The sequence below is a fragment of the Myotis brandtii genome, unplaced genomic scaffold (assembly GCF_000412655.1).
Source record: "Myotis brandtii unplaced genomic scaffold, ASM41265v1 scaffold304, whole genome shotgun sequence".
Classification (NCBI taxonomy): domain Eukaryota; kingdom Metazoa; phylum Chordata; class Mammalia; order Chiroptera; family Vespertilionidae; genus Myotis; species Myotis brandtii.
Window position 1 is genome coordinate 2,813,115 of NW_005361607.1, and position 15,079 is coordinate 2,828,193.

General features: G+C 40.3%; 1 protein-coding gene across 6 annotated transcripts in view; it reads left to right on the forward strand.

The window, feature by feature from the left end:
- DAB1 (Dab, reelin signal transducer, homolog 1 (Drosophila)) overlaps positions 1 to 15,079 on the forward strand; it is a 1,114,147-nt gene that overhangs the window by 991,596 nt on the left and 107,472 nt on the right. For all 6 annotated transcript variants that reach the window (XM_014542563.1, XM_014542562.1, XM_014542565.1 and 3 more), the window contains one exon: positions 1,701 to 1,799. In XM_014542563.1, the coding sequence (XP_014398049.1) occupies positions 1,701 to 1,799 (99 nt within the window). The remainder of the gene's footprint in view (positions 1 to 1,700; positions 1,800 to 15,079) is intronic.

A 15,079-nucleotide genomic window follows, 5' to 3' on the forward strand; every position in this document is an offset into this window, starting at 1 on the left:
ATTCTAGGCATCATTTTCTCATCTGTCAATCTGTCAGTTGGGAAATTGGGACTGATTAGTTTTAAGGTTTTCTCTGGCTCTAATATTCTGCACATCTGTGTGTAGAGTAAGAGCCACTTAAGAATGAGTGGGCAACTTCCCAGGTAGTGAAATTTCTACTTGTAGGCACCTAAACAGTAACTGGAACATAAGTTTTAAGGGACAATCATTCATTTACCAGAAGTTATTTTTTTTTTACATTCCTGCAATGTACCAGATATGGGGCTAAGAACTTGAAATAAAATGCTATTTAATTCTCTCAACCATGCCAGAGAGGTATTTACACTTGGGGAATTGGAACTGAGAGGCGAGTAATTGGTCTGAGATCACAAAGAGCTAGGAGTATACTCCAGATGTTCTGAGTATTTTTAATACCGAGCGTGAGGATGATCAAACAACCCCAAGAGAATGAACGCCCCTTCCTGTGCCTTCTGATTGTGTCAATTGCTCTCTAACCTTAGTTGTTCTCAGAGACTGATGTTGACCATTTGTTCTTCTGAGAACAGCATGGACAACTTTTATCTCCTGGAAATATGAAATCAGTACTATTTTAGACTTTACTACGCCTAAAAGCCCAAAACCACAACTGCTGAGAGTCAGGCTTCATCTCACCCTCTGCAGAGGCTAATGGTTCTGAAGGGGCTGGAAGCCTTGAAATGCTTAAGGCAGAATCCCCAGGAGTCCTTGAGTGCAAATCCCTAGATGTGTCCTTACCCTCCAAGTCGTCGCCTAGTATGAAACCCATGCTTACCTATACTTGGCCACCATTGAGGCAGTTTAAAAAGCAAGTGTCTTTACTCTTAACTTGCATCATATCGACTTTGGGAAACTGAGGATAGAACGTTCATGGAACAATAATTTACGGAGACGCCCCTGCCCTCTAGGACTGTGCTGGGCACCTGGGAGAGAGCAGAAAGTAGAGCAGTTCCCCTACCTTTTATGACATTTGTCTTCTAATTGACTCTTATACATACCTTTAGTTTATAAAACATTTGAGAAAGTGTGGAAACAGATGTTTTGATAAGTGGAATACTTTGAGTAAGTAAGTACTTTATTTGAATACCCAGGAATGATAGGGGACATACAAAATGTCTGTGGGTAAATGTTACAAACCATAGGCATAAACTATGATCATCCTATTTTTCCAAGCAAAAATTGAGACATGCAATAATTTGGCAATAATTTTTATTTTCTTAATGTTCTCTAAATTGATTCATATGAAAAGTTTCCCCAGACGCATAATAAAAATAAAATCATATTTAAGAATCTACTCCATGACTCACCTTTATTGAATAGATTAAAACCATATGCAATGCAAAACCCAGCAAAGCTATTAATAAGAAGACCATATTGTGTGTCTCTCGGGATCTCAAATTCTGAGCCGAGTACCTAGGCACAGAGTAGGCATTCTATAAATCTTGGTTAGCCACATGAGTCGGTGCTCAGATATCTATTTATACAGTGTTCGAACAGCGAGGATAAGTGTTCCCTGACAACGTCGAGCAGATGCAAGCTCATGGAGCAGGGAAACCTGAAGGAGCAGAGAGAAAGGCGCGTGCCTGATTGGTGGCACCACCGATGGTATCTGACACGCCTTTGGGACCGGAGGGCATTTTCAAATGAAAACACTAAAGTAAAACCCATGTCTTTCCTTTCAACAGGGCGTTGTGGCTGGCGCTCGTTCCAAAGGAGAACACAAACAGAAAATCTTTTTAACCATCTCCTTTGGAGGAATCAAAATCTTTGATGAGAAGACAGGGGTAAGTAAAAGAAGCACATGGCATTGTGCAATTGAATCCATTGACAGATGTGCCCTTAAAAGCCTGTCGGCGCTGGGCAGGAATATCAAACGAGCATAAAAACACATAAAGCAGCTGACAAACTTGATCAACTGTGATCGTCCATCAAAGGGGGGCTCTTCCCGGACTTGGCCACAGTGCGGCTGCACCATGTTTCTTAGCGTGTAATTGTGATAAAAGTGTCACCCGGTCCCGGGAATCTAATGGGAGATTGATGAGCTTTGAGGAGCGGTGGGCAATGTGACGGTTTAAGTTGAATTTCTTTGTGTGTTGGCAGCTTTAACGACATGCGTCCTAGAGGGAGACACATAGGGCTCTTTTGACTCGGTCAAAGCATCCAGACTCTCTTGAGTTTAACCTGTGGAACCTTGTAGTTGCTGCAATCAAAAAGAATAAATGGAGTTTTCCATCTTTTTTAAAAAAAATCTATCACTGCATGCCCAGGAAATGTAAGCACTAATATGTTTGTTGAACGAACCAAAGACATGGTTTTGTGTTTTCATCAGCCTCCCAGAGGCAATTAGCTCCCAGGTTCATCCCCAGGGCTTGTCTGACATTGTGGGTCCTGTGTATTGATGGTAAGGGAAAAACAGAAAAATAGTCTGTGACCTGTTCCGTTGAGAGGGCGAGCGTCAAATGGACATATTTGTCCTTTTACTCATGTATTCGCCTCCACTGAACTTCACAAGGTAATTTATCAAGCACTGTATAAACAATACTCTACTTGCCAAGTTAATTAACCTTTGTCATTTTGCATTATTTTTTTCTCCCCTCTGTTCTGACTCATACTAGGATAAAATGTCAGTAGTAGGGTGATTTAACAGTGAAAATGGGTCTTCCTGAAGAAAAGTTACTCCTGAATAGCTAGTCATAGGACAGATAAGGGCACACCCATGTTCGTAGCAGCTTTATTCACAATAGCTAAATGGTAGAAGCACCCCAGGGTCCTCCCATGGATGAACAGACAAGCCAAATGTGTATATGCAGACAATGGGATAATGTTCAGCAACGAAAGGAGGGAAGTTCTGCATATGCTACAACATGGATGAACCTTGAGGACATTTTTCAAAGTAAAATGAGCGAGTCACAAGAAGATAAATTCTGAAGGAGTCTACTTACCTGAGGTGTCCAGAGGAATCCAGTTCAGAGACAGAAAGTAGAATGGTGGATGCCAGGGCCCCAGGCCGGGCAGTGAAGAGTTAGTGTTAACTGGGGACAGAGTTTAAGTTTGGGAAGAAGACAGCAGTGCTGATGGAAGGCTGCAATGGTCACACCACCAGGAGAATGTGCTTTATGCCTCTTAAGAATGGTTAAAGTGGCAAATTTTATGTTATGTATATTTACCACAATAAAAATAACTGATGATAATAACTTCAGTTTATTGAGAACATGCTATATACTAGGTCCATATTAGTCACTTTACACACATTATTCAGTTTTCTCCTCACCAAGCCCTTTGAAATAATTGTAACAATAGGTCCTTCATCAAGCACATAATATGTGCCACGCGTTGTTGTCAGTCCTTTGTAAGTACCCACCCATTTAATCCTCACGGTAACCCTATGATGTAGGGCGTATTGTTACCTCCTTTTCATAGTTGAAGGTATCGAAGAGAGAAAAGTGTATTAACTAGCAGAAAGCAAGTGGCTGTGGAGACAGGATTTGAACCCGGGCAGTCTAGCTCACGAGTCTTTTCACTTAACAGCATTGCAGGTTCTCTCTCAGTATAAGTGGCTTTCCTAAGTTCACTAGCATGGAGGAGGCAGAACTGGGATTTAGCCTCCAGCTGACATGAGTCAAAACTCAACACAATTGACTTCCAGAGAGAGAGAAAGGTGGGGCTGCCTACCTGGGCTGCCTCAGTAGAAGGGAGGTGAGAATGAAGATATTAGCAACAGTAGTGAAGGAGTTTGAATGCTGCAAGATTAGGAGCCTAATGTAAACCTCTCCTATCTTCTGGAAAATCTGGTTTTCCTTTTCCTGGGCAGACTATAGATGGGACACCTGTGCTCAGTTTTGAACCACACATTTTAAAAAGGATAAAGCAAATCAAAGTATATCCTGGTAAAGGAGACTAGGGCAGTTGGGGGATGGGAAACTATGCTGAGCCAAAATTTCTTAACACACACATGGCCTCATGGGATCCTGGGTACACACAGGAGGCAGAGAGCTTTGGGCTTAGAGAAACGTGGAGGATATGGAGTCCTTAGCATCCTTTGTGGGAGGGAGTAAAGTAATACAGATCAAGCATGAGAGGGTTTCACAGTGATTCATATGCTGCAATCTTAGGTCATCATCTTTAGTCTCCCTACCCACCACCATGAAAACTGGCCTAACCAAAGGGACAGGAGTGAGGCAGAATATCAGATGCTTTATCTCGTTTGGGGGAATATTTTGAGGCCTTGCTGTTCTATCATGTACCCCACCACCAAGGAGGCTGTGCCCAGCTAATTAAAGTCCTAATCACCCAGTTTAACTAATGAAGTGAGGTAGTTTTATTCTTTACATTTATCTAAAACTCACTCAAGGGTAGCTAAGTTGTCCCCAAAGAAAGATATCACCAAATCTTATAATACTAGTTTTGATTCTCTAGCTGTACACAAAGAGAGAACAACAGTAAAAGCATTATTTAAGTCCAAAGCCATCTAGCCTTATGGAAAAAATGTCAGATCCCTCGTGGAGAATCAGATGGAAGGCAGAGTTCAATGTTGTCTGTCTGGCTTAATCCACTCTGGTTCTGTTTGATTAACATTGGGCCTCTGTAGCACCTGCTTTTGCATCCTCACCTTGTTAATGTGCCTGAATACAAGTCTGGGGAAGCTGGTGGAGAAGACTGAACGTGTGTAAGCCTGAAGTGGAGACGACAGGGAGCAGGGTACCCCATGTTAATAGTGTTCATCTCTCCAAAGAGTTGTGTGGTAGAAGGTGGTGATTTGTTCTGTGTGACTCACGAATAGAATCAGACCTGGTGATAGGAGTTTCTCGGAAGCAGTTTCAGTTTATGCGTAAGAAGAATTTTCTACCACTCAGAGCTATTGAGCAGTTAGGTGTAGTGCCTTCTGTGCAAGTGAGTTCACGGTGGCTGGGAATATTCAAGCAAGAACCATAAGAAGGGAAATTGTGGGAGTTGAGTAGAAATGAAGTGAGCTAAGTCACATCTAAGGTGATGACACTATTTTTAAGATTCTTTGTCTCCCTTAAAATAAATTCCTTTCAGTATGACTTATCTTCAGATAAATAGAGGTTTTACAAAACCTTCATTGGCGATTACAAGCAGGAAAGATTTCTTAAACCTTTGTCATTGCCCAGCAGGGGACCGATTGAATTGTGCAGGGTAAGAGTCTAAGTGAAGTATTCTGTCCTAAATATCAAAGAAAAGGAAAACTGGGTCTTTGTCATTTGGAATGTCCAATTTTAGTTGTTTATCATGTCTGAAGTATTTCTGCTCAAGCTTAACTGCACTTTTTTTTAAACCAAGAAAAGAAACATTTGCAGAACGTGACAATAGCTAGAATTTTTAAATCCAAAAGCTGTCAAAAATGTTTTGATCCCAATTAAAGAGACCCTTTTCAGCAATTTACACCTTGTCTTGAATTTCAAAGGATTCTTGATCCCAATCCTTATATGAGTACATTTTGTTTTATTATTAGCATGTTTCAGGGAATAAGTCAGTATTGAAAGCTGTTCCTATTTTCAGAGACCGAGATATTGGTACTATGTCAAAGGAATCCATGAGAAGGTGAAAAATGCCATATATATAAATTCATTGTTGTTAGTGACAGTGGAAGCAGTAGCAAATCAGGAATGGTTTCATATCAATAAGTTACTGGGTCCTCAAATCAGACCAGTGGACACGGAGGCAAAAGTGAGGTCATGTTTATGTTGCAGATAAGGAAACAGGCTCTGCAAGGGTCCCTGTCTTGCTGTAGACTCAGAACAGACCTTCCAACTCCAAATCCTGTGTCTTTCCAGGGAAACTCATTAAACTCACTTATTGTCACATTTACAGTTTTGTTCCATAAAATTATTATAATTTTATGCCATAAAAAATCATCAATATTTCAGGATCCTAAAGAGAAATCTGTTTCTCAGGATGGAGGACAGTGGTCTGCATCATCTTTTCAGGATGATGTAGCATCTTGTTGCCACAATCCCGTATGAATTTTGCTTGTTCATTCGGTTTAGCCATCACTGATCTGGCACTATTATGTGCACCATTCTAAGTGCATTACAACAATTCAGTGAAGTATATATGCTGTTATTCTCACCATTTCACAGATGAGAAAGCTGAGGGCCAAATCATTTAAGTCACACAGCTACTGAGGGCAGAACAGAGATTCAAGCCCAGGTAGTCTGGCCCAGAATCCTTGATGCTAGTAAGATATTGCCAATTATAACAGACCTACCTTAACAAAATACCATAACTAAGTGACTTATGAACAACAAGCATTTATTTCTCACAGTTCTGAAGGCTGGGAAGTCCAAGATGATGGCCCCACCAGATTCAGTGTCTTGCGAGAGAGCCTACTTCCTTATAGAGGGCATCATTTTGCTATGTGCTCAAGTGGTAGAAGGGTCAGGATGCTGTCTAGGGCCTTCTTTCTAAGGACACTAATCACATTCATGAGGGTTCCATCCTTATGACCCTCAAAGGCCCCACCTCTTAGTACCGTCACCTTGAGAGTTAGAATGGGAGGGGTGCACAGAATGGGAGGGGTGCACAGAAATATTGAGACCATAGCAATAACAAATTTTATTTTATTTTATTTTATTTTTTTTTTTAATATATATTTTATTGATTTTATATTAGAACAGATTCCATGTCAGCCCTGTCTTATTGTCACCGTTGTTCACTTTCTGATGAGCTTTCCTGAGTGAAGACAAAAGGGTGGAGTTACAATGAGGATTTCTGGTGGACACAATGTTGGCAGTGGAACTAATACCTGGTCAGGCGGCACCGTGTTTGATGCCTATCCTCTGCCATGTGATGCTCTGTTTTCTGGGGAGTCACAGATGGATAATGAGTGGTCCATACCCGAGGTGGTCACAGTCCAGTGCTGAAACGAGACTCACAGATTGAACTGACAGCTGCTTGATATACAGGTGTGAATGGAGTTGTCAGTGCTCGGGGCATCAAGACTGGGCTGTCCCTAGAATATGAAGGAAGGTTTTTACAGAAAAGGGCTCACTGATTGGCTATGGAGGAGTACATTGGGGAGGACCAGATGAGCAAGTTGGAAAGAGAAAACTATTTCTAAATGCACAACTGTCTAAAAGAGAAAAATATGTGTGCTCATTCATTCTTCCCTGGAGGAAATATTAACTGAGTCCTTCTAAAATACACAGATGAACAGGGTGCATCTTTCTGTTCATCACATTTATCTATCCGGTTAGCATAATGACATCCACATAGTACATGCTCAGTGATACTGCACAAAAAATAGACTTAGTGCTTGAGAATTGGCAAATGTACACAGAATACGCAGGGCATGGCAGGGGAGAGGTGGAGAGTAGCCCAGGATTGAACATTGTCCATTATAATAGAGGGGTCATGGTGTTTTAAATGCAAGGGCTGCACTTAAATTTCAGGGCTGATTTAATAATTTATTCAGTGAAAACCAGATGTCACCTTATCTGTGTCTCATCAGAAACAAGACTGTTCTTCCCTCAGTTCTAACCAGATGGTCTGGGAAGAAGAGCTCAGAGGAAGAGGAAAGAAGACTGGTCCTAGGGAGGAAGGCAGGGAGGATGGTGAAGGGGCTGTAGAGCAGGATGCTGGGATCTGGGGGGCCTTGGGGACATCCCTGCCATCTTGTGGGCCACTGAAACTAAGCAGTACACACTACTCTCACAGGACTGGTGATATATCTTTTGGGATTAATGTTTTGGATTTTTTTCGGATAAATACACAGATGTGGAATTGCAAGGTTGTAGGGCAGCTATATTTTTAATTATTTGAGGAAACCATGCGGTTTTCTGTAGTGGCTGCACCAATCTGTATTCCCATCAATAGTGCATCAATAGTGCGCAAGGATTCCCTTTTCTCTACATCCTCTTCAGCATTTGTTATTTTTGTATTTTTTAAAATGATAGCCATTCTGAGAGGTATGAAGTGATATCTCATGTGGTTTAAATTTGCAGTTCCTTGGTGATTAGTGAAGTTGAGCATCTTTTCATATGTCTGTTAGCCATCTGTATGTCCTCTTTGGAGAAATGTCCGTTCAGTTTCTCTGCCCATTTTTAAATCATATTTTTTATTTTTTCTGGTATTAAGTTGCATGGGTTCCTTATACATTTTGGCTATTAACTCTTTTTCAAGATGTATCATTTGCAAATATCTTCTCACATTCAATAGGTTGTCTTTTCATTTTGTTGATGATTTCCTTTGTTGTGAAAAACCTTTTTAGTTTGATGTGGTCCCATTGTTTATTTTTTCTTTTGTTGTCCTTGCTCAAAGAGACATGCCCAAAAAGATATTCCTAAGACTTATACTAAAGAGTTTACTGTCTGTATTTTATTCTAGGAGTTTTATGGTTTGAGGTCTTAAAATTTAAGTCTTTAGTACATTTTCAGTTTGTTTATGTATATGGTGTAAGAAATTGGTCCAATTTCACTTTTTGCATGTAAAGGGTGTCCCAAAATTCACACAAGAAGTAATTTTGATAGAAAACATGGGTTTATAATTAAAATTGAAATTTTTTATTGATTCATAAAGTATACAGTATAGGGTTATGTATGGAATAGCACATCGGGTAAATGGCCTCCACGGCTTTGCTGGCACATACACAAAGCCGTGGTCTTCATTGGTCTTCATTGTCCCTGCTCCTGGGCCATAATTGGTACTTGGTAATGCTTATCAAATTGAAGGGATTGAAATCAAAGGGCAACAGATATTAGAATCTGATTCAATAAACCAAGTAAAATTAGGTTTTTATTTTTTGTTGTTGTTGTTAATGCTCACGCAAAATTCAAATCTTGCGTGAATTTTGGGACACCCTTTATCTGCCCAATTTTCTCAACACCAGTTACTAAAGAGACTGTCTTTACCGCATTGTATATTTTTGTCTTCTTTGTTGTAGATTAATCGACCATATATTTAGGGACTCTGTATTCTATTCCATTGATCTATTATCTGTTTTTATGCTAGTGCCATACTGTTCTGATCATTGTAGCTTAGTGGTATAGTTTGAAATTAGGGAGCATGATACTTAACATTTTGTTCTTCCTCAAGGTTTCTGTGGCTAGTTGGAGTCTTCTTTTAGTTCCATCTACAGGTTTTTCCATATTAATGACTAACCTGTAAGCAAGACTGTATGGTTTATATCAGGCTTTTGTGGATCTTGTCTCATTTGACAGCCAAACAACTCTTGGAGGTTTTTATTAACTCCCTTATATAGATGAGTCAACTAAGGTACAGGTAGGGTAAGTGGCTTGCTCATGGCTACTATGTATAGCAGAAACTGAATTCAAATTCACATAACGCCTAAGCTTGTTTTCTTTCTTTTACTCCAAATATTCTTAACTTGACTGGTTCTGTCCCCCTAATGGGTATTTTGGATATTTACGTAATAATTTTGGTGGTATCATCTTTTGGGTTAACCCTTTGTACACCATAAGCGTCTATAGATGCAAGCGGCAGATTTTTTTAAATTAAATTAAAAATATCGTGACGTGTGGGAATGGTTTCTTCTTTGGATGCGTGACAGTTAGCTGGTTAAGGGTGGTAATGCAGGAATTTATTAGGAACTACGGATGCTAATCATTCTGCAATGTACAGGACTGTCACACAGCAAAAAAGTTTCTTTTGCCATATGACTTTCTAATGTCTTATCAGACACTCATGTGGATGAAAAGCCTATTTATATTACCTGAATCTCAAACCTCACTCTACTTCACATATAAGCAAAGTATTTCTGTACCATATCCACAATACTGAATTTCCCAGAAATGCAACTAACCTGAGAGAGAGAGATGTATCTTGTTGTTCATCATTTTGGAAAGCCATACCACTGTGATGCATTTTGTATTTAAGTTATCAACACAGCAGTGCTGCATCCATTTCATATTCACCATAACTCAACTAATTTGGCTCTTGTTTAAAATGTCAAATATAAAGAAATGAGTGTCAATAATATTGAGTTGAATGCTCTCTTAAACCCAAATTTATTCATTATAAGAAAGTGCAAACATAACACTGTTGTTACATTCTTTTATTGTAGTTGTAACTAAATATAAAGAAATCCACATGATTTTTATCAAAAATCATATTCTTTTATTTCTCCTTTATATTATAATTTGGCCATTTTAATTTGCTTAAACTTTATATGTGTAGGTAGATTATATAATCATTTTAGACAATAAAGGAAGAATTACAAAATATTTGTTATTAAAAGGAGTTGAGTTAGATAAGGTGAAGAACTGTCTAGGCCAGGGGTGGGCAACCCCTGGCACGCGAGCCAAACATGGCATGCCAGTAACTTTTGCTGGCACGCGAAACCCTCTCTTATAATCTTCCATTTACAATTGTGAATCTTTGTTCTCAGTGATGAATTTTGTTAAGTCTCATAATAGGAGTAGCCTGACGGATGAAAGTAGTAGCTCGTGCATATCTCTGAAGGTCACAAAATATAAACCTGATGTAAGATCTCTGTCATCAGTGATGCAGCAGCAAAAGTCCCACTGATAATATCAAATGGAGTCATAAAGTTTTCTGTTGGACTATCAGTGTACATGTATACATTAAAAAATAAATGTATTTTTCATCATCATATACTGTGTTTTTGTTGCTCAAATGAATTTTATTATTTCTTCAAGGTTCTTCACATACGTACACCTTAAGAGATATCAAGTAGGCATAACATGTTCTCAAAAAAATTAGGGTTGGCACGCAGAAGAATTTTGAGTCAGAGATTTTGCTGGTTTTGGCACGCACTCACAAAAAGGTTGCCCACCCCTGGTCTAGGCCATGCTACTATCTTCATTGGTTCATTCATTCATTCACTAATGCTACATATGCTTGTTGGTGGATGGGGATGAACCAGTCTGAAACCTTTCCTTTGAGAAACTTATAGGAGGTAAGATATATATTATATATATATATATAAAACATTTATAGCAAGAATAATAAATGCAATAAGATAAAGAGATAAAACTATTATGAGAGTTCAAAAGAAGAAATGATTTCTTCCATCTGAAAACATACGGACTGATTTAGGAAGAAGTTGAGCCTTGAAAATGGTCAGGGCTTGAAGTTGGAGATATGAGAAGATCGGTGTCCAGGCAAAGGGATTGTTGACTAGGACTCTGCAGTGGGAAAGTCATGAAGGAGGATAGGCATGGAGAAGAGTGGGGTGCCAGTGGCTCTATACAGGAGGACTGTGATGCTGTCCGTGAAAGATACACTGAGAAGGTAGGCCAGGGCTGGATTGTAAGGCCAACAAATTACATGCAAACCACCTAGGCTTGAACAGCACTCTCTGATGCTCACAAAACAGGAAGTAGAAAGTGTTCTCTTTCCTTCCTCCACTTCCTTATTTTGCCTTTCTTTCCTCCTTATAGTCTTTTCCCTCTATCCCATCTCCATGCTCTTTGTGCATTCTCTTCAGTGTTCCGGCTCCCACATGCCTGACAACAGCCCCAGATCCATTTTAATATCAAAGAGACTGAACATCTAAGGGGAAAAATTGGGTCTCTGGATGTTTAGTATCTTGTTGGATGATATTGAATTTTAATTTATCACAAAAAAATCAATTTATAGCTCACAACCAACCTGTTTCTAGAAGTTGGAACTGTCAGGAAACGGCCTCTGTGAGATAGTTGAGACGTGGGTTAATTCATGACGGGGAAGAAGGATGTCACATCATCCAGAAAGTGAGACATGACTGCTCTCAAGCAGATTTGGTAAACTCAGAAAAGAGTTAGCTTTCCCGTAATGAATCATTTTTATCAATTTTTGATTTTAAAGAGGGAAAGAGGTAATATTTTCTGTGTTAGCAGCTTTCAAATGCTTGGGATAATTAAATTCAATCCCCTAAGAAAGTATTATTCCCATGAAACAGATGAGGAAACTGAGACCACCAGAGGGTAAGGGACTTGCACAAAGCCAGATACCCAACAAATTGCAGAGCTGAGGACTGAGGACTGACCCCAGCATGCACGGTGGCTATATCCATGTTCTTTGCAATCCTGTGGTGTCTCTTCCCTTCAAGGGCACAGTAGGGCCTCTGGTGAGCAAGTGACGGTTCATTTGCTCCAGGGGAAGTCAAACTGCCCGTAGGGTTGTCATCATGCAGAACAGCCCTGTGACTAAAGGTTTATCAGCTACTATTTGGGACTCTGAATGGATGTGTGAGCCCCTAGGTCTCAAAGTTTCAGAGCCTAAATATGCAGTGTGATGGGTGTACCTCATCTGCTTGTTCTCGGTGACTCTGTGTCCTCCTCTGGAGACTCAGGGTTGTTCCACAGGTTTTTTCTTAAAGATCCAGATAGTAAACCTGGTGAGCCATATGATTTTTTGCAAATATTTAGTTTTGCTATTGGAATGGGAAGACCACCACAGACAATATATAAACAAACAAGCTGGCTGAGTGCCAATAAAACTTTATTTGTAAAAACAAGTAGCTGGCCCATGAGCTGTTATTTGCTGGTTCTGTTCTATACGGTTATTAAGGAATCTTCCAATTTTCTCCTTCTGACCCCACAATGAGCACTAGGGGAGATAGGATGGGCACAAGCTAGAGACTGTTCTTTACCTCTGAGCCCTTTGGGTGGGCATAGAAGTACTTTTTATAAACCTTGAAGATAAATATTCAGCCCTGAGGCATTACATTAGTTATTGAGCACTGATTGCCCAGACACTGCTAAGCACCTCACATATATTTTTGCCATTGAATTTATCTTTATTTATCTTTTTTAAATTTATTGTTGAGAGTATTACAGATGTGCCCTCTTCCTCGCCCCCCCCCCGCCCCCCTGCAGCCTGTTCCTACCCAGTCTCAGGCCTTCACAGCCCTATTGTCTATGTCCACGGGTAATGCATGTATGCATATAACTTTAGATAATCTCTTCCCATCCTTCCTCGCCCCCTTCCCTCTGAGATTCATCAGTCTGTTCCATGCTTCCATGTAACTGGATCTATTTTGTTCATCAGTTTATTTTGTTCATTAGATTCCACATATGAGTGAGATCATGTAATACTTTCTCTGACAGGCTAATTCTCCAGGTCCCTCCATGCTGTCACCATTGAATTCCTGCAATCCATCTATTAGTTTCGTATTATTTATTATCCCCATCTTACAGATTAGGTGACTGAGGCTCAGGGAGGCTAGGTCACTTGACCAGGACTAGTCTTACATTTTTACCCATTTATTCATTGAGCAAATATTCATCGAGTACCTGCTATGTGCCCAGGAGTATTCTCAGGGTGTGCATATATCAGTGAGTAAAAAGAAGGTCTGTACCTTGTGGCGTTTGCATTCTGATGTGGGGAGACAGAGAAGGAACAGTAGACATACATAACTGATATGCTCTGGTCGAAAGTAGCAAGTTCTCTGGATGAAGAAAAAAGCCAGCAAGGCCATGGCATTTCTCCACTGTGCTCTCTGTGTCCTTGCAGACGCGCATTATAAATCACAAGTATTAACGCACTCTGGGAGTTGTGAGGGTCAACTGAGTAATGGAGAGAGACACTTCTGAAAATTCTCATCCGTATCCCAGAAGCCGTTACACTTGATAAATCAGAGCTGTCCATTTGGGTGTCTCTGCTTTTATTTAGACGACTGAATGCTTCATATAGAGTCCGCTGTTTATTATTTTTCTATCTCATGCACTTATTTTAAATTTTAATTTAGAACTCACTTTCCATGAGTGTGCCTTGGTTATTTAGTAGGTGCTTCTGTTTTTGCAAAAGCACTCATTAGGAGAGCTGTTTGCATAGAATTGGTGGTACAGTAGCCATTCGGTGCAGCACCGATACGATGGCTCTGTGCTTCTCTCAAGTATGTCTCAGCAGTGGCCTCAGATGGAGCAGCATTCATAATTCTGGGTGCAATAAAGGCTTGTGTTTCACAGAAAGCAAGAGGTTGGGTCCAGGTAAGAGCCTGGCAAAATTCACCTGTCAGGGGAGAGGTTCTGTCTGGGGAAATGTACGTGGAGGAACCTCTGGCCTAGGCGAGCTGTGTCATGGAAAGTGTTCTGTGTTGATATCCGAAGGCCTGAATTTGAATTGTCGCTCACTTATAGCAAGTGCAGGTTGAACTTAATGGTAAAAACAACAATGGCAATAAGAGTGATGGTAATAATAATGAAAACACTTAATGTTGTCCCAAATCTTGCTGGAAGTGCGTTCATGCATCTTATTTCATACTTTCATAAGTCACTGAACCTCTTAGTATCTCAGTGTTCTCCTTTGGAGTGTGAGAGCAATAATTAACTAGCCAATCTTTACTAGAGTCTTGCTAAATAGAGGTATTATCTCTTTTTTTACACGAGATGACACTGAGGTTCTGTGCGGTGTGGTGCATTGCCAGGATGTCTCAGTGAGAGGGGCCCTGTCCACCACATTACTTCACACCACCAGTCTTCTGGCTGAAACAGGGAAACTGGTGTGTGAGTGTGTCTTACATGGATGGTTAGATGTTACCTGGAATGAAACATTTCAGTGATTTCCTGATTGACTTTGTTATCAGTTGCTACAGTTAATGATTATATATATTTTTGTTGTTGTGAATCTTCACCCGAGGATAGTTTTCCCATTGGTCTTTAGAGAGCATAGAAGAGAGGGAGGGGAGAAGAGAGAGAGAAGGGGGGAGAGGCAGAGATAGAATAACATCAATGTGAGAGAGACACATCAGTTGGTTGCCTCCTGCATGTGTCCCAACTGGGCCCAGCAAGAGAACCCACAACCCAGATGTACGTACCCTTGACCGGGAATTGAACCCAAGACCCTTCGGTGTGCAGCCAAAGCTCTAACCTCTGAGCAACACCAGCCAGGGCTGACTACATAATTCTAGTATTAACAGTGAGGTGAATCTAATGCTCTCACATTTTTATGTCCTATACACACAGCCCCTACTTCTTTCTTGCACCTTTCCCAGCTTTTCTGTAAACTGGTGACATTTGCTTGCCTGATTACTTGCAAATAAAAAAGGTGGGGAGGATTTTAAATAAATAAACAAACAAAAATGCTAGATCAAGCAATATGAAGGCAGGGGGTCCATGATTTGGTCATTCTTGTATCTCCC